This window comes from Ictalurus furcatus, chromosome 6, assembly GCF_023375685.1.
Source record: "Ictalurus furcatus strain D&B chromosome 6, Billie_1.0, whole genome shotgun sequence".
Classification (NCBI taxonomy): domain Eukaryota; kingdom Metazoa; phylum Chordata; class Actinopteri; order Siluriformes; family Ictaluridae; genus Ictalurus; species Ictalurus furcatus.
This window is the reverse complement of record NC_071260.1, coordinates 24,911,640-24,931,212: the sequence shown is the minus strand read 5'-3', so window position 1 is coordinate 24,931,212 and position 19,573 is coordinate 24,911,640. Positions and strand designations below refer to the sequence as shown.

Genomic DNA, 19,573 nt, shown 5'->3' with positions numbered 1-19,573 from the left:
GAGTGCAAGTGTCACAGATCTAGCTTTTCTCAAGGCTTTCGCCACCGGCCCAACCGACAGGCAGACTCATCGACGGAGGCACACAGTCCTCCATCTGTGTAAGTGGAGCATCCTCTCTCTCTCACTCTCTCTCTCAGTGCGGTAAAATAAGAGCCGCGCCTGTGAAAGCTTGTTCCTAATTATACTCTGCCCTCTCCCCCTTACCTGCTCCATCTGCAATTAGAACAGTGGAGCCCTCAGGAGAGTCGTGCCACTGTCCATCACCTGAGTACAGCTTGGCACAGACTGCAGCCCTCTGACTGAAGATAAAATTAGGCTGTATTCTCAGTCTCAAAGACAGAACAATACTGTGTGCAATCACTTTGGTCATTGTGGACCAAACTGCTTAGTGTACTTTGCTACCCTGAGCTGATGGGACGTAGGTTGTTGACCTGGCAAATTAGAACCATGATACAGAGTACGAGTGTTACTTCTATGAATTGAAAATTATTTGGTGAGTAAAGGCAGATTTTCTTATTTTTTATTTCTTTCTATCTATCTTTCTATCTATCTTTCTTTCTTTCTTTTAATTAGCCTAATCTGTTCCAGTTTTAAAACTTTGAACAGATTCATACTTCATAGAGAATTGAGCATACTTGTGACGCGAGGTGGCAGACGTCACTAGGAAGATCAGCCTTATTACCCCAATTGCACCCTTGCTCTGACCTCAAACCACATCTCTGAGAGGTCTATTAATCCTGTGTATGCAGACTTCATGCAGGCTGCAGATAATGAATCAATCTGACTCCATGCTTATTTAAATCATCATAATGGATACTGTACTTTAGCTAATACAATAATGTAATTATGTGCCCATTCATTTGCACCCAAAACAATTCTTGTCTTACATATACTTGGATGGTGCAACCCTTTAGTGTGGCAGATGCACACTTGGCCACCTCAGAACCTAGAACCTAGACACACGGCTCATTTTAATAAATAAAATGAATTAAAACATTGGATTTCATTCTCGGGATCAGTGCAATCAATGTGTGTGTGTGTGTGTGTGTGTGTGTGTGCCATTTGTATATGTACTCACGTGTGCGCACGCTCACCGGGTCAGTGTAGGAGGAGGAGGAGGAAACGAAGGCTGCTGTTAGTCTGAGGTTTGAGGTGACTCAGGGCCACAACACTGCGCGCCGATCCGCGCATGAAACCAAGTGCACTTCAGTAATCAATGTAGAGGTTGGAAAAAAACTGTGGTATAGTACACAAAGTGGGAAACAACAACAGTCCTGCTGCATCAGCGGCGTGCTTGCGTGCGTGCGTGTATGTGTGTGTGTGTGTGTGTGTGTAACAGAGCGGCCGAATCGGCGGTCCGTGGCAGAGCCGGTGTGTATCGCGGGGGAGGAGGAGTGGCGCAGGCGGGCAGCATAGGGGTAGGAGTGCAGGAGCGCCAGGGCGCGGTCTTTACTGCTTTCTTTACTGATCACTCCAGCTCCAGAGACGAGTGGACGAAGTACGCCAGAAGGCAAAGACGAGCGCAGAACATGAGGATTCCTCCTCACAGTCTTCACTGCGCACCCTGTCAGTCTATCACTGCGCGCCGCTTCCCGAATCTCTCCGCTAAGTTAAATAAACGGACTTACCAGGATTCCAGTGTATTCTCGAAATAAATGGACTCATTTTCATCTCGCTGTTTACCGTCAGTGCGTATGGAGAGGCACTGTCCTCTCGGCACCACTGGATCTTGCTTTTGTTCTGACGTTTTCCCCTTGCGACGCATGACAACCTCGCCGTAGACCGCGCGTACTTTTTACGCACAGACGATGACGAGGATAAAAGCAATAAGGAATTAAAGATCCCTCAATTTATTTACCCCGCTCCTGTGAGGGAATAAGGAGCTTAAAGGGGAGTGCGGAGGAAGGGGGACAGTTTGAGTTTCACCCTTGACCCGTGGCCCCCGTAGCACTCCGTGTTTGGGGGCTTTTTTGTTTTGAGAGGGGGTAATGCGTGTTCCCGCGGTGCTGGGGCTCCTGGTCGCCTGCGCGCTGATCTGCGCCCCGGTGAGCGAAGCGTGCGGCCCGGGCAGGGGCTACGGCAAGCGGCGGCCTCCCAAGAAACTCACGCCGCTCAACTACAAGCAATTCAGCCCGAACGTGGCCGAGAAGACTCTGGGCGCTAGCGGCAGACTCGACGGCAAGATCACGAGGAACTCGGAGCGCTTCAAGGAGCTCACGCCCAACTACAACCCCGACATCATCTTCAAGGATGAGGAGAACACGGGCGCGGACCGGCTCATGACCCAGGTAAGCGATTCGATTACTGGTCCATTAGGAGATGCGCTCGGCGCCGGGGATCCGGTTACACGGCGCATTTGGAGCAGCCGCGCACCGCTCCGTGTGTGTGTCTATCTTTCCTCGCCCTTTGCTCCGCGTTTAAGGCTTTAGAGAAGCGCTGCTATCGATCGCCGCTGCTTTCATCTGGGCCACGTTAAAGGGGGGGATTGATCTTTCTGAACGCTTCTTCAGCATTGAGAATCCCCCTGTACTGAATTCATAGTCACACTGTTCATTCAGCACCATAGGTTACAGTCAAGCAGTTTAAACCACAGCTGTCATTTTCAGTGGGACATGAGCGGCATGTCTCTGTTTTATATTTAACTAAGTATTACAGTACTTTTTTTTTTTTTGGACTTCATACTTTTACACTGCAAACCTCCTTCACTGAGTAAACACCTGCAGTATTAACTCTAAAGTGTTTGCACCTGGCTGGAGCTGATTCAGATTAGTTTAATTAAAAAGATTATTCATTTAATTGCTTATCTGCAAAGGTTTTACTAGAGAACCATATAAGCATAATACCCTATTTCTGTTATAAATCCTGTTTTATTCATCCCGTCTTTTCCTTTTGTGAATCACTTATGCAGTTGTTAAGTTATAACAGCCTTTGAATGTCAGTGAATTCTTTTACAGGTCTTATAGGCTATATTCACAGTTTTTTCCCACTTAATAAGAGCTTTGGATATAAACATGATTGAATTACATGGAATTGGATGGTCAACGCTTGATCTAACACATGTAAAAGGAGGTTGTCTACACCAAAATAGTTGAGTATCATATAGCTGGTACAGTTGATTAAACAACACATCTACTATTATCTTCCCCTAGGTTCCTAAATGCATCCATGTTGATTACTTTAAAATGATTTCATTTAAAAATATAGGTTGGTCACCCGCAAGGAGGTAAATGCTTTACCATGACGGGTATATTGATATAACAACAACAACAACACAAAACCCTGTATTAACTATACCAGCACACAAACTGAGCAAAACACCATCATTTGGTAACACATGACATTCTAGAGCATCTTATATGCCTCATTTAGAGACCATAAACCATCTGACAGTTACGTCAAGAATAAAAAAAAATAGAAAGTCGTTGTGGTTTTTTGCTTTCAGAACAAATATTGCTGAAAATAGCAGACTGTCGTGTTTATGTTCTGTGTGTTGGCAGTGTCTGCTTGTTTCTATAATAAAAATTAAAATATGACTAATATACCAGGCATATAAAAACTTGAAAATGTCAAAGTATGTCAAAAGCAAAAAACGTTTTGTTCGTATTTTTAAAAGGTTTTCTAGGTTTTCTTTTGTAAAATGACGAATGAATAAAAGTATGACACTGTAAAACAGGTCTTTGGGAAAAACAAACCTGCTGTTATACCTTGATGAAACCATCTTGCCACTGTGGTTTGCTCAGGTGTTTGAGGAAGAAAAAATATGTAACTGCTTGGCATTTGGCACAAAGTATTAACCCAGAAAAGAAGCACAATTCTCTGAACAGTAGGATAAGGTATGAAGATGTGTACTTACAGAATTCAAGAGAATTTCATATGCAATATATTTCACATTTCTATTATAGGTTAGACATTTAGAGCGCATGAATAAAGGGGTGCAGATGTTTATATAATCCTTGCATATTATGTTTCCATGTGAAATTTCCTTGAATCTGCAATAAATCCTACTTAAGCACTTTTATGTGTTGCTATGATCATAAACTTTGACCATCTCTGACAGTGACCTTTGTGCTTTACTTATCACTTGTTGATTGCGTGTCAACATATTGTGCTCTAATACTGTGAGCTAAATTTTCTTTGTGTTACAGTCCCACTTACTATTTCCTTGTTTTGTCCCCTTTCCAATTCCCTCACTTGCAGCATTTGGCATAAATATTGTTGATCTTATATAATTATGTAAAGCCAAATATGTAGCTACTAGTGGATACTTCTTACTTTAAACACTGGCTTTTGCATTTAGAATTTGCTTATGCACTACTACTACACTTTTTTTCTGGACAGAATTAGGCCAATGCTTAGTCTTAGTAATGATGAAACAGACCTGCAGTGCTCTAGTTTCCAGAGATCTGCATTTTCCATCTTACATGTATAATCCTGACACAAGTATGTCTGATTTTGCAGCGTTGTAAGGACAAGCTGAACTCGCTGGCCATCTCCGTCATGAACATGTGGCCAGGTGTGAAGCTGAGGGTCACTGAGGGCTGGGATGAAGATGGCAATCACTTTGAGGAATCGCTGCACTATGAAGGCAGAGCAGTGGATATCACCACCTCTGACCGTGACCGTAATAAATACGGCATGTTGGCGCGGCTAGCGGTGGAGGCCGGCTTCGACTGGGTTTACTACGAGTCCAAAGCACACGTCCACTGCAGCGTGAAGTCAGGTATGAACAAGACTTCGCACTTTAAGGCTATCAGTATGTCAAGGGCATAAGAATATCACATTTTACTCATGTACAGTTCTTAGATTAGAAAAGGCTGCAATATTGATTTATGATAAATAATCAGTAATATTTTAGAAGCGGGAAGTTGACAATCTTAATGTTACAGCAACCAGATTGCTTGGGTGAGAGATAAAGGAAAGGACATCCTGTCTTGAGAAAGTTTTTAAAAACTCAAACATGTTGAGTGACATTATATACAGTATCATCATAATAAAATGCTGCTCCTTAACTGTATCCTTAGAATAAATGACCATTAAATACTGTTTGTACTTGTTTGTTAAAAGAGTTCAAATTGCACTCATTGCCTATTTACCTGCCAGCTGATTAGTTAATTATGCCTCACCCTGTAGTGTGCAATGCACAAATAGCTGGAAAGTGCTGACTGTTAATTGAAAAGTGTACCTTTCGGCCTATGATACATTTACATCCATGCTCAGTTAGTCACGTTAATATTACACATTCTAGACTAGGCACACACCAGATTCGATGACAAGAGTCGACAGAAACACAAATGCTTGGCGTGATAGACTCCTGGGTGTGCCCGGTTTGTCAGTAGTGCTCAGGTGTGTCCGGTTGTGTATTGTGGTCTATTCTCATTAGTAGGTGAGGTAAGTGGGAGACTTGGGCTGTAGGTGATGACCAGGTAACAGACCACATCATTAGGCCATAAACACGTCTGCATACTCATGTCATCCGGGAATAAATTACCAACCAGGAAGGAAAGACTGGATTTTTTTCTAGTTATAACTCTCTCATTGTCTCCGTTATCGAAATCATCTTTTGTACACTGTGAGTAATGTTTGACTGAATCAGAGCTAATTCCTTACTTTGTTAGAAGCAGATCAGATTAAGACATACTGTGCCTCCTAAATTCCCCATCTACAGTACTTGTATATTCTTGTTCCACACTTCTATTATTTGTATATTTTTTGTGACACTGGAATGGGTGATTTGTCCATTTCAGTCAGAAACAATGTTGCATATCAATATATTTTGACCTCTTTTTGCACTCTTTTTACACATACACACAAGACATTGAGAAATGTCAGTTTTGGGCCCCTGTTGAGGAATGAGATTTCTGTGTGTGGACGTTTATGAAGCACTTTTGTTATCACTCTGATAGGGAGTGCAAACACAGGCAATCCCTGCTGTCTGCGCCTGCCTTATCAAAGTCCTTTATAGGTGTGTTCTGCCATGCAAGGAGCAGTACTGCTGCATGTTTGTGCAATTGACTAAATGGCATTTGATTAGTAAAAAATGGAATATTTATGATATTGGATTGTCGATCTGAACTTGTTAGCTGCAAAATAATCAGCACATGATTTTTTGTAGGTTTTGTGTGCCTTTATCATTTTATTTTTAGCCTTTAAAAGCCTTTGTTTTTATTTTGAGGTGCAACATTTTTACTAGTTCCCAAAACTTGTAGTATGTGCTGTAGAGATGAGATGTAGTGATATTCTTATGTGATATCCTCTCAACCATTCAGCAAAAGCACACTGACCTGAGTTTCATAATGTGTACCTTTGGGTCCTATAATGTAGGTGTGGAAAGGGCAGAGAGCAGACTGAAGGAGCAAGAGACTGGGTGAGACAGAATGTTAAAAGTAGAGCAAGTTACTAAAGTGCTTTTGAGATGATTAACCCGCTCCTTTGTTTTCCAGATGGTTATTCCGTTGTTCCTTTTTTAAGATCTCTTATCGCAGCCATGTCTTATCACCTGGCCTTGGTCCTCACCTTTCCCAAATATTTGTGCTCAGCTCTACGGAGACTTGACTCTCGTTGCCGGCCCTATAGCATCTTGCAAAGCCTGAGCCAATAACTTCAGCAGGAGGGAAGCAGAGTCTGTGCTAAAGGCCTGTGGTTATTAATTAGCTTATATTGTATTTTTATGCGGTGACTCAAGTTGAGTGAAAAAAGAAAACTCATTAGCTTTAAGAACGGTGTTTTAAATGTTTGCTTGCACACAAAGTTGTTTTGCCACTGTAGCTGACTTTCCATTTTATTGTTGTTTTTTTTAAAATAAATGAGTGACAGAGGATCAGAAAGACAGAGACGGAGTGAAGTGTGTGTTGTTGACGTATCACAGCATGCTTAAATTAACAAACACCGCTTAATGTAATGGACTGCGCTTTACGTTTAGAATTTAAGAAGGGTTTTTATAGCATCCCTGACCAAAAAGTGTTACTGATTTATTAGGAGTATCATACACATTTCTAAATATGTGTCTGTCTCTTTTTATAAGAACACTCTGTGGCTGCTAAGACAGGTGGCTGTTTTCCGGGAGGAGCTCTGGTCAGTCTGGAGAATGGGAGCAGGAAGGCCATGCAGGATCTGCAGCTGGGCGAACGAATCTTGGCATCACTGCATGGTGACGGCAGCGGGCAGCTCATCTTCAGCGAGGTCATCTCCTTCCTAGACCGCCAATCCTCCACCCGCACACTGTTTTATACAATAGAGACAGAGTCTGGTGCTGCATTAAGCCTCACTGCTGCCCACCTCGTGTTTGTGGCTGAGGGGAACTGCTCAGGGCCAGCGCCCATGGGACAGCTCAGGACTGTGTTCGCCAGCGAAGTGCAGCTGGGTCAGTGTGTGGTTTCGGCTCAGGAACCGGGACAAGAAGGAAGGCTGTCCCGGGTGATTAGGGTTCAGCTACGGGAGGACATGGGCGTGTTCGCGCCTCTCACCCTACATGGCACAGTCGTGGTTAATGATATTGTGTCCTCCTGCTATGCCACCATGGATGAACACTGGCTTGCTCACATTGCTTTCGGCCCACTGAGGGCACTTCATCGTTGGGGAGGGCCGATGGGCCACCAGGCTGAGGGGGTGCACTGGTACTCCTCACTGCTGCACTGGATTGGAACACACATACTCGACCCGAAACACTTTCATCCCTGGAGTGTGGTAGCTTCTGACAGATGAGAGGGAGAGAAATGAAACGCAAGAGAGAAATCAAGATAGAATGAGAGAATTGGAAGAATGGAATAACTTTTTGTCCCACAAAAAAAAACAACATTTTTCTCTTTAAAGACTTGAAGAGTGCAGTAATTCCCTGGGCATGTTCTCACTTGGAGGACATCCCCAAAACTATTCAAAAACCCACATGTAAAAAATATTCAATGCAAAACTATTTGAAATGAATGAAATGAATCTTTTATTGCCTACACTGGAGCATACTCACAAACACAAACACACGCACACTTCTACACATATGTGCATACGTGATATTAATAACCATTCTTATACTGACTGAGGTAATGCAACAGAGGTAAGCTGTAGATAAATTAGCTCAGGTAAGCAGTAGCTCAGACATAGGAACGCAGTCTTAGCCTGTCTGATACTGTAGCTGTTTCAGTATAATAACATGTTATATGGAGATAACATGGGCTTGGGACACACAATCAAATGCAGTTATCACTAAAGGCAACTAAAAAAAATCTACCAGATCTGCTAGTTGTCAGGAATTTTCACTCCTGATGTTGTACCATTCTGTAAGTTATTTGTTACGTCCTTTTCCTCTCTTACAAGTCCAAACTCTGTGTCTTAGACTTTTCAACGCTGTAATGTTTCATGTTTTCCTGCTGGAAATGTTCTTTGTAACTTTATCATGTATTTAATAGTCACATTGTACACTGTATTTCTACATATAGCATACACAAGGGGTAAAACTTTAGCTATATTAATTAAGCTATACTGTGCTACTTACTATTTATTAACTTCACTCAGTACAGATGTGTCAGAGAGCAGCCTGTTCAGCATCCTATGTAAATGCTCAGTATGCTAATTCCCTATGTATGCTTTATGGAGTGATACTCACAATCTGGCGTGCTTTATTTACCTTTTTTTGTGGCATTATTAACTTTTTACCAAAAAGATGTCAAAATTATATGTTCATAAAAAATATTTAAAGATCTATTTTTCAAAATTAAACTATATGGAAATATGTGGGTGCCCCTCCATTTTTTCTTTTCCTGTTACAACTTCCATGGTTATGATATGGAATATGATAGTAGACACAGCCAGATGTTGCATCATGCTTTTCATAGACAAACATTATGATAACATAAAGTGCAACATAAAAATATATTTGATGCAGTTCAGCTTTATCAGCAACATGCTGTATTTCAGTCTACTGAGGTAATAAGCTCGACATCTCTGCAGACGCCACTGTGATTTTTTCCAGCTCCAAACTCCTGCAGGCACAAAAAGGAAAGTTACGGAGACCGGGCAAGTCCAGCACTTTCCTCACGGGTTGTGGCGGATCGTACACAGTCACTAGGCTTTGGCTGTTTTCTTGTGGCTTATCGGCTAATGATTGTATCTTCCTAGTGCTCTGATCTTGTTCAAGCCCCCTCTCAGACAGGGTACCTGGATCACAAAATGAGATATGTGTTAAGGAACAGATTATTATTATTATTATTAATGGTGGTGGTGGTGGTAGTAGTAGTATTATTATTAATAATAATAATCATAAGAGTAACAACAACAACAATAATAATTATTGTGATGGAGATGGACATCAAGAGAATGAAGAAAAGAAACAAAAAAAAGGCAAAGAAATTAGGAAAGAAAAGAAAGAAATAGAAAAATTATGGCAAAGAGAGCACAACAAAGGACAAAAAAGGAATGAAAGAGCTGGAGAATAACAATAGTGAGAGAGCATATAAGAATAGCATTAAAAAGAAAAGGAGAGAAGAGAAAATAGAAAGAAGGAGAAAGAAAATAAAGTGAAGTCAGTGAGGGAGAGAAAGGGGCCCTACAGTGTATACCTGCAATGTTTGTGTGTGTGTGTATGTGTGTGTGTGTGTGTGTGAGAGAGAGAGAGAGAGAGAGAGAGAGAGAGAGACACATTCTATCCATGTATTTCAATGGAAAAGTCAAGCGATTTGATAAATTACACTGTATTTTACATTAATGTGTGTGTTTAGTACCTGAAACTGTGTGGTCTAGAAGAAAGGCCAAGAGGCTAACTAAAAACACAGGCAGCATCAGACAAGACTGCAAAAATATATCAAGACTGTGTACACCTAAATGCAGAAAGATAAGAAAACAAAATGAATGCACTCCATCCACAATGATAAAATTACCCTGTTTTCCAGTGAGAGAACATTTTAATGTCTTCATCCTACCAGTGTAGATAAATCCAGACTGCATTCTGAACCAGCGAGGAAGCACTAAAGACATGAACACTGTGAAGCCTGTGTTGAAAATGTTGCGCCCTGAGTCCACGTCTGTGTACTGGAGGTACGTTATTCCTGTCGCCGCAGCCACTGTGTAAGTCACACTGAGCACAGCACCTTGAAATGATGAGATAAATGAATACATTCAAAGGTATGAGTTTACAGTTATGAGGAGAGTGTGAGCGTGAGAGGATGATCACCGTGAATAGCCAGAGGGACTGAAGTGAGCAGCTGAGTTAGTTGTAGGAACAGACCCAGAACCATCAGCATCACAGCAGCGAGCTGCACTGTGGCCCGAGAGCCACACTGAAAGAGAAAAACATGGGGGGGGGGGGGTTAGGGCAAAGAGAGACATGAGAGCATTCATTAGTATAAAAGATAACTAAAGATCTCAATCTGTAAAGTACATGCAGAAGGTTTCAAATGATCCCTTGCTTAGGACTGTGATGCACTGAGGAAACATTGGAAGGTTTTCTATTGTACCTGGCTAAGGCTGGTCATACAAGCATTGGGCACACTGCTGCAGAGCCCCACCGGCACCCCCATCAGCCCGGCGAGCACGCTGCTCAGCCCCTCTACACTCACCCCCCTGTTACACGCCTGTGCGGGAGGGGTGGGAGCTTTCAGGAGCCGGGCTGTTAACACATACACCGCCTGGGAGCTGATACAAGACGACAACCCTGCTGCAATTCCTGCTGCAATACTGTCACCAGACAGGAGGGGGAGCCCAAGACCTGTATGTAGAAAGGAGACATAAATCGGCCATATGAATCATACTGGGGAAAGTTTTAGTTTATTGGAATTTAGTGTTGCAAAAACCTTATACAAATACGATCAGTAAAGTTTATTTTTTCAGGCAAACTAGAGCAACCCCCCCAAAATCACAAAATCAGTGTCTTCTTTATGTATCATCATCCATGTAAGAATACCTGGTAATGGCAGGATAAACCACGCTGCTTTTGGATCTGGAGAAAGCAGGTTAGATGAATTTGCAGTCGTCCAGTCCTGAAATGGGGTTGCATTTAAATCATCCTTGAAAAGCAGTTCGGATGCAGAATGAGGAGTGATGCGTCCGCAGTGTTGAAGAGCAGCACACACAACCCACACCAACAGCACAGACAGCAACACCTTCACACAAGCACACAGAGGATGTTAATATAACCCTAAGCGATATACAACAATATTTTTAAAATATGATAAAAAATTTAACTATTTTAAGTTAAAATACTTGTTTAAATATGTTTTTTTATTCTTAGTAATTCTCATAGATTTGTAGTTAATTAATTAGTGATTTAAATCGCTTCTGTAGTGCCTTTTATCATAAAGTCTTTGTTTTGACCTTCTAATGTTTTAGACTAGAAAATGCTATAAAATAAATCCATCTTCTACCGCTTACTCCTTTTCAGGGTCACAGGGAAACCTGGAGCTTATCCCAGGGAGCATTGGGCACAACGCAGGGCACGATCACGTACACACTCACACACCCATTCATACACTACAGACACTTTAGACATGCCCATCAGCCTACCATGCATGTCTTTGGATTGGGGGAGGAAACCAGAGTACCCGGAGGAAACCCCTGCAGCACGGGGAGAACATGCAAACTCCACACACACAGGGCCATGGTGGGAATCGAACCCCTGACCCTGGAGGTGTGAGGCGAACGTGCTAACTACTAAGCCACTGTGCGGTCATGTAAACTTGATGTATGTAAAGTTTTTCTCACTGAGAGCATACTGATGGCAGGGTACAGCGGGAGCTTTAGATGGGCAGAGAGTGTCCAACAACGCAGGTGCTGAGACAGACACACCAGCAAAACCACAGTCCTGAAAACAAAAGAACAGTACATGTGTTTATTCGTATTTGAGCTCTGCAGATACCTAACCTAATTCTTTTAATTTAACTACATGAATTCAATAAAATCATGTAATTATTAATAAACAAGAGTTTCAAAAGCTTGCATAATAATTATCACATGCACATGCAACATCACCACCATGCCCTAAATAAACAGCCCATCTAAACATTAAGTGATGCTCACAGAAGAGCAAAGCCCCAGTGGTCTGAGCAGAGCAGAGCTGCCTCTCTGTAGATGGAGAATCCCAGCATGCAACACACAGGAGCGAGGACGAGTGGACCACATCGGGTCAGCATGGCTCCACCCACACCACACAAACCCGCTGACAACTGCACCAGTCCTGCTACTACAGCCATGCCCTGCAACTAAACACACACACACAGGGACAGAAGGATGAATCAGTAAATGTTCTCAGAAAAAAAAGCCACTAAACTAGGATTTTAAGGTACAAACACTTCACTCTCATTAAAAAAAAAAGAGTAACTGTATCATTCCTTGACACCGAAGTGCATGTTGAAATGTTTATGTAGTGCAACTGTAAAGCTTTACTCTAAGGGATAATTATTAAACATAGAATGATATCACTTTTTCTTTTCCAATACTGATAATGAAACCTTCATCAATACTCATCCGATTTTTTCTCTCTAAAAACTACAAAACTTTAAAATGTTTTTAAGCCCTTACACTGCAAACACAATAAAGCATAAATATAATTAAAAAAAAACATATCTCATATGTAAACAGTATACTTTATATATAAACTTTTCCAAATCCAATTTAAACAGGATTGAATAAAATTCATTCTTTTTTTCTCTGATATCTGATCCACCATTTGTTTTGCTGACATCAGCCCGATACTGATTCCAGGTCTCAGATGGGTACTATCTCCAGTAATTATGCAACTTAAAACAAAAACTCTGCCCCAACTTTTTAATGCCATGCTTCCAGGAGAATGTTACATGTTAAACAAGGAAAGCGTGAGAGTGTTCTTCCTGGGGATTGTAAACTAAAGTGTATGTCTTTGATATATATATCAATTATAGAGTATCTTATAAACCACTGTTTACAGTGTGAGGAGCAGAAATGTCTGAATATCATTTTAAAGTGAATTTTTATTTATTTATTTTACAGTACGTGGAGCTGATGCTATGAGATAATAGGAAGAGGGGTGGTCTGAGGGTTCAGGACCACGGACAGCAGTGCAGCACCTCTCTCAGTTGGTGTGCCGGAACCTCAAACTGCTCTGATTGATCACACTGCCCCCTGCAGGCTGCATGACTCTCTGCAGAAACAGAACCTAATTAACATACATGAAGAATGACTTACAATTATGATTCAGATTGCTGAGAGACTGAAATGCACCATAAATCCTGATTCAATTGGTTTAAAAAAAGGTATGGTACTGGGGACCGACCTGCCCGTGCACAAAGCAAGACAAGAGCTGGAACCAGGAAGTCTAGCGATGGAGCCTGGATCAATGGCAAACTGTGAATAAGATAGACAGCATATGCAATGTTACACACTGACCATAGAAGGAGTAGGAGAGTGAAAGAGAGAGGGGGGGGGGGGGGGAGTCGAAAGAAAGTGTTTACCATGATCCAAAACATGTCTGAAGGAGTGTAGAAACACCAGAGTAAAAGAACACAGAGGCAGCTGTCTTTTCCTTCTCAGCCTGAGGCACTAATGCCCCAACCACCAATGCACACAGAGACGCATGGACCATAACATGCTGCAGAGAGAGAGAGAGAGAGATTGTTAAAAACCTTTTTTTAAATCAACGATACATTATTTTATATACATTATTTTATATTTTATAAGTACAGGAGTTACAGGAGTTAAATTTGGAAAGAGAACAGAGGAGATCTGGTCCTTTGGTTTACATAAAAGAATGTTAAACTTTGGTATTATTATTGGATGGAAGTGTAAATCACAGAATGGCATAATGTTAAGGTAGCTGTTAACTGTTGTGTGTATATAGTACATTTAATCATTAACACAAGATGTGACATTGTTAGTTTGAAGGTTTTACTGTATCAATGATTTGCAAAGGAAAAAAAAATAGATGATATCATTTAGATCCCAAATCTGACAAACACTGAACATTTAAGGTCAGGTCACTCAAATACATAGTTAAATTAAGCTTTCACGCTTTTGCACACACACACACACACACACACACACACACACACACACACACACACACACACACACACACAAAACAAACTCATTGGATGAACACAATTGAATTGAGGGCAGGATTTCCATCCAATAAATACTTATAGCCCTAACTCATAAAAAAAACTGATTCATGCAATGAAATACAATTGAGTTGGTCCAACTTAATTTGATAAAATACAGTTTAAATGCATTTATAAAGTCATTTTTTTATGCTTGTCAAACTCAAACTAAAACATTTAAATGGAAAATAAATTATTAGATAGAAATCCTTCTAATTTTATTCCCCCTATATAGAGACAAGAGAGAACATGGTTCAGATGTTTTTATTTAAAACACATAAAACAAGTATACAACAGGTATACAGTTGGCAATACAGTTAATTAATGGCAAACAACCATACCGTTAGTAATTGTGACAGTCAAAGCACACATTTATAAACCTTTTTTTTGGTCTGGAAATTTGCATTTCTCTGCATGAACAACACATGAACAGGTCAGTGGAAAGCCAAAGTTAAAATAAACTTGACTATCAATAATAATGCAAAGACAAAATAAACTTGACCATCAAGAATAAAAGTAACAAATACAGTGGTGCTTGAAAGTTTGAACTCTTTAGAATTTTATATATTTCCACATGAATATGACCTCAGATTTTCACACGTCCTAAAAGTAGATAAACAGAACCCAAATAAGACAAAAATATTATGCTTGCTCAATTATTTATTGAGGAAAATGATCCAAGATTACATATCTGTAAGTGGCAAAAGTATGTGAACCTCTAGGATTAGCAGTTAATTTGAAGATGAAATTAGAGTCAGGTGATTTAAATCAATGCAATGACAATAAGGTGTGAGTGAGCGCCCTGTTTTATCTAAAGAACATGGATCTACCAAAGACTGATAGATAGTTCATGAGTCCACCATCAGGAGAATACTGAACAACACTGGTGTGCATGGCAGGGTTGCAAGAAGAACATCACTGCTCTACAAAAATAACATTGCTGCCCTTCTGCAGTTTGCTAAAGATCACACGGACAAGCCAGAAGGATATTGGAAAAAAAAACTTTGTGGATGGATGAGACCAAAATAGAATTTTTTTTTTTATTTAAATGAGAATCACTATGTTTGGAGATAGGAAAACACTGCATTCCAACATAAGAACCTTATCCCATCTGTGAAATATGGTGGTAGTAGTGTCATGGTTTGGGCCTGTTTTACCGCATCTGGGCCAGGACGAGTTGCCATCATTGATGGAACAATGAATTCTGAATTATACCAGCAAATTATGAAGGAAAACCTCAGGAGATCTGTCCATGAACTGAATCTCAAGAGAAAGTTGGTCATGCAGCAAGACAACGACCCTAAACACACAAGTCATTCTACAAAACAATGGTTGAAGAAGAATAAAGTTAATGTTTTGGAACGGCCAAGTCAAAGTCCGGACTTTAATCCAATAGATATGTCGTGGAAAGACCTGAAGCAAGCAGTTCATGTGAGGAAACCCACCAACATCCCAGAGTTGAAGCTGTTCTGTACTGAGGAATGGGCTGAAATTCCTCCAAGCCGACGTGCAGGACTGATCAACAGTTACTGGAAATGTTTAGTTGCAGTTATTGCTGCACAAGGGGGTCACACAAGATACTGAAAGCAAAGGTTCACTTACTTTTGCCACTCATAGAAATGTAATATTGGATCATTTTCCTCAATAAATAAATGACCAAGTACAATATTTTGCTTCATTTGTTCTCTTTATCTACTTTTAGTACTTGTGTGAAAATCTGATGTTGTTTTAGGTCATATTTATGTAGAAATCTAGTTGCAGTTTGGATTCCTTATACTGCCACATTCACAATCCTAAAAAGAAGAATAAAGAAGTATTGTTAGATACCATATTTAACAAATGACATAAGTAAATCAGATTATTTGACCAAAAATGACTTACTATCACTAGGAGGTTGCCACATTCACTTCGTGACATTCATCACACTGTGAAAGAGAAGATTTATATTAGGAGTGGGAACAAGTACTTGAAAGTTCATAGACCTCCTCTAAAGTACATTTGAACACTATTTTCCAACTTTATATTCACTTAATATGTCACATTTTACACTTCTCACAAATAATTAAAGTGATTTCAGACGAATTTAAACCTTTATTTTGTATCATTGTCGGATCAATATTAAACAGGGGATTGGAATACAGAGAAAACACTTAAACATTATTATTTTTTTTTTTTGCCTTTTATGTGTATTTATCTGTTTTTAATATATTTTACATTCTGTTCAACTGTTTTGAATACCTTTAATATTTTTGAAGAGACTAACTACTTTATTGTGCTTGGGCATGTTGATGATCATTAATTTAAAAAAAAAAAAACTACATTTAGATGTGGTTTTCATGTTATTCTGTAGAATTTCAGCCTTCACTGAAATTTGTTCTTTGACTCAAGTGTATGCTAACTGGTGTACTATACAGTAAAAGGTATCACAATGGGCACAAACACAACTGCAGATATATTACTAACGTTGAGAACCGGTATGTTTTTGTGCATTACTATGCATGTATTTAGAGAATAGCATAACATAATAATACATATTACATATACTCTCCATAATACATATAGAAAATAAATGAAAAATTAATTACACAGAATTTCACAGAAGACACATATAAATCATTTTAACAACTAGTGTGTTAAATCTTAATATGTTGGGTTTGCGAGGTTATAAAATGTCAAGGATGCCACAGAACTGGCTGAGCTAAAGTGTGCAGCACAGAGGTTGATGAACCAATGGCTATAGTTAGTAGCAATGACTGACTGTATCAAAGTGCATTTGGTTTTACATGTGTACCTCATACATTCAAAAAGTTACTGAGTCTTTATAATTTTTGTCTTTTCCATAATAAAAAAAAGCATCATAAAAATGTGTTTTTTATTTTTAAATTATAATCAAATAAAAATTATTTAAAAACTGAGATTTCAAATTCTATTTGCTGTACTTGATAGCCATAATGAGCTGTATCATAGTACATTTGGTTTTACATGTGTAACTCCTATAAGCAAGAAGTTATTGGATTTTAATTATTTTTCTTTTTTAAACAACAACAACAAAAAAAAAAACCTTGATTATTTTCAAAGCAGAGTTGTCTTTGATAAGAAGAATGGAGTATAATACAGTGTGAATCGTAAAAATTGAATTTCATTTCTATTTGTTTCCAGAATTTTTTTTAGCAATAAAAACAGCATTTTGCTGTAGTTGCTAAGACTAACCATGGGTTTTATATGGCACAATAAATTTATATCTGTAATAAAAATGTACATCATTAACAATCATTAATAAAATATATTCTATAAAAAAAATAAACAAATACTGAATCCATACTGTATCCTAACACTGCAGTATATTAGATATCCTGTGAAGTAGATGACTATTTGTGATGTGTCGTTCATGAATGATTTGTTCATTTTGAACGAATCTTTAATATGACTCGGGAACAACGAGTTAGATCAGAGAGTGATTCATTCATTTTGTGTTGATCACGCACGCGCAGCAACATCCCCATAGGTTCTGTACAGGATATAGAAATGATTAGTTTAGCTCTTGAGTCTTTGGGTTTGAGTCGTTCGTTCATCACGTCACAGCCCCACTGTATTCAGCCTATGGAGCTGTGACTTGATGAACGATTTACTCGAACCCGAAGACTCGGGAGGTGAATTAATCATTTCTGTTTCCGGGGATCAGACATGACAAATATGAAAGAACGACTCAGATCTGGAGGTGAGGTGAACTAAATGTTCACTAAATGTGCAGTGAATGTCCAATATAAAACCAACCTTACCGCGGTTGTCTAGCTAGCTAGTTCTGCAAGATGGAAAAAGGTGCTTGGAAAAAATACGAGGCATACTTCCTTATACTCGGACAAATAAATTTGTATTACTAACATTTGTTCCCTGCGCTAGCAAACTTCTGAAGTGGAATTGAGTACTCACTGACAATGCTAATTGGCACATTGTGAGTCTGAATTTAAGCGAAGGGACGCGTAGAACAATTCATCTCACTTAACTATTTCAGAGCTGTTGCATATTTCACTCAACATTATGATATACACAATCTCTGACAGTGAGGCTAATACTTAACTACAGAAAAACAAATACTTACCAACAACGAATATCCAAAAGCAGGATTATCAGCCGCATCAGTCCTTGCAGAGCCAGCATGACAAAATGGAGGACACACACTGACACTGTGGGCGCGTTTTCTGAGCCTGTCTCGCACATGCGCAAATGGTGCTCCCCAAATGAAACTAATCTGTGTTAATCAAATTGAAATAAATCTCATAGATGACACTATTTATACATTTGATGTTGGACTCGTTAAACATACATATGAATTACTCCTAATTAGATATGTTTAAAGAAAGTGAACAAAATTGAAATGTGTTATATCTATGAAGGGCCTGGAAAATTGTTTTGAATCGAGGACACAAAAGTATACCTTTACCATGATAGTAATATTGACAAACAATATGATATTCACACAAGGCACTCCAGCAAGTAATTCCAGTAGGAAATCATTCAAACTTTTAATATAGACACCCAGTGTATTGTTCATTATATGCATTTCTTTACTGAGGACCATGATCAGAGACAGCACAGCCCACACCATGTACAGTATAACAAATCACAAAAAATAATTTCCCACACTTAATATTTGACTCGAAAATATTTTTTTCTAAAGTAACTTTTATTCAATGCTGCTACATATGTATGCAAATATGTTGAAGGTATTGAAAAAAATAATAATGTGGAGTTATTTAAAAAAAATAAATGTAAGTGGTAGAAATGGTTTTAGTCTGGTACACAGTTGCTAGTCTAAATAATAATGTAATACCTAATTGAACAAAGTGATTCTTTGGCAAGCCTTTCTGGCAGAGGCAAAATGAAATACAACACATCCTACCTGCAGTGCCAAGGCTATATTTAGCAAGAGCGGAGGATGGCAGTCCACTTTAAGACTCTTCAGTGTGTTGGCTTCATTGAAGTCCTGTTGAGGACATCTTGCGATCCACTTACGTCTGTCTGGCTTCACCATTTCCACTTCACAATTCTGCTCCAGGTCAGCATAGAGTAATTCCTCTTTTAGTCATGCAGCTTTCGCTTTCAGTATGAACTGAATCCCTTTAGGAGACTATATTACTACAGGACTATATGCCTTCAAAGAAAGGCCTCTATCTCTCTGTTACTGTGTGTGGTTTAAATCATATGATGACCTTTGACTCCAGGATTGTGAAAGCTGAATTGTTTGTGATAACTAACTGGATGTTTCCACTTAATCATTATCCTCTCTCAGGATAACAAGAACATTGAACTGAAGATTTTATGGCTGTGATATTTAATTTTTTTTTTGTTGCTGCAAATAGTCAGTGTTTTACTGCTTTACAGTAACAATATGACATTTGATTTGTCATGTTAATATAATATATACTTTTAAAAAAACCCTCTATTTATTTATCTTGTAAAATATTAAAACATGCTTGAATTTGGAAATGAGGTTGATAAAGTTAGATATTATTTTGTAC

The 19,573-nt window shown here is 39.3% G+C and overlaps 2 protein-coding genes across 2 annotated transcripts; one reads left to right on the top strand and one right to left on the bottom strand.

The window, feature by feature from the left end:
• Nucleotides 1–1,772: 1,772 nt before the first annotated feature.
• ihha (Indian hedgehog signaling molecule a) lies at nucleotides 1,773–8,722 on the top strand. Its single transcript, XM_053627264.1, has 3 exons — nucleotides 1,773–2,288; nucleotides 4,459–4,720; nucleotides 7,022–8,722. Exons 1-3 carry the CDS (start codon nucleotides 1,989–1,991, stop codon nucleotides 7,699–7,701), a joined length of 1,242 nt encoding a protein of 413 aa, XP_053483239.1. The 5' UTR covers nucleotides 1,773–1,988; the 3' UTR covers nucleotides 7,702–8,722.
• A 144-nt stretch (nucleotides 8,723–8,866) lies between these two features.
• On the bottom strand, nucleotides 8,867–19,271 carry slc23a3 (solute carrier family 23 member 3). The gene is made up of 12 exons (XM_053626051.1): nucleotides 18,955–19,271; nucleotides 13,410–13,546; nucleotides 13,232–13,302; nucleotides 13,026–13,099; nucleotides 12,001–12,182; nucleotides 11,686–11,785; nucleotides 10,889–11,087; nucleotides 10,443–10,726; nucleotides 10,160–10,265; nucleotides 9,909–10,076; nucleotides 9,711–9,806; nucleotides 8,867–9,147 (listed from the first exon to the last, which is right to left on the bottom strand). The coding sequence occupies exons 1-12, from the start codon at nucleotides 19,084–19,086 to the stop codon at nucleotides 8,909–8,911; spliced, it is 1,788 nt and encodes a 595-aa protein (XP_053482026.1). The 5' UTR covers nucleotides 19,087–19,271; the 3' UTR covers nucleotides 8,867–8,908.
• Nucleotides 19,272–19,573: the final 302 nt, after the last annotated feature.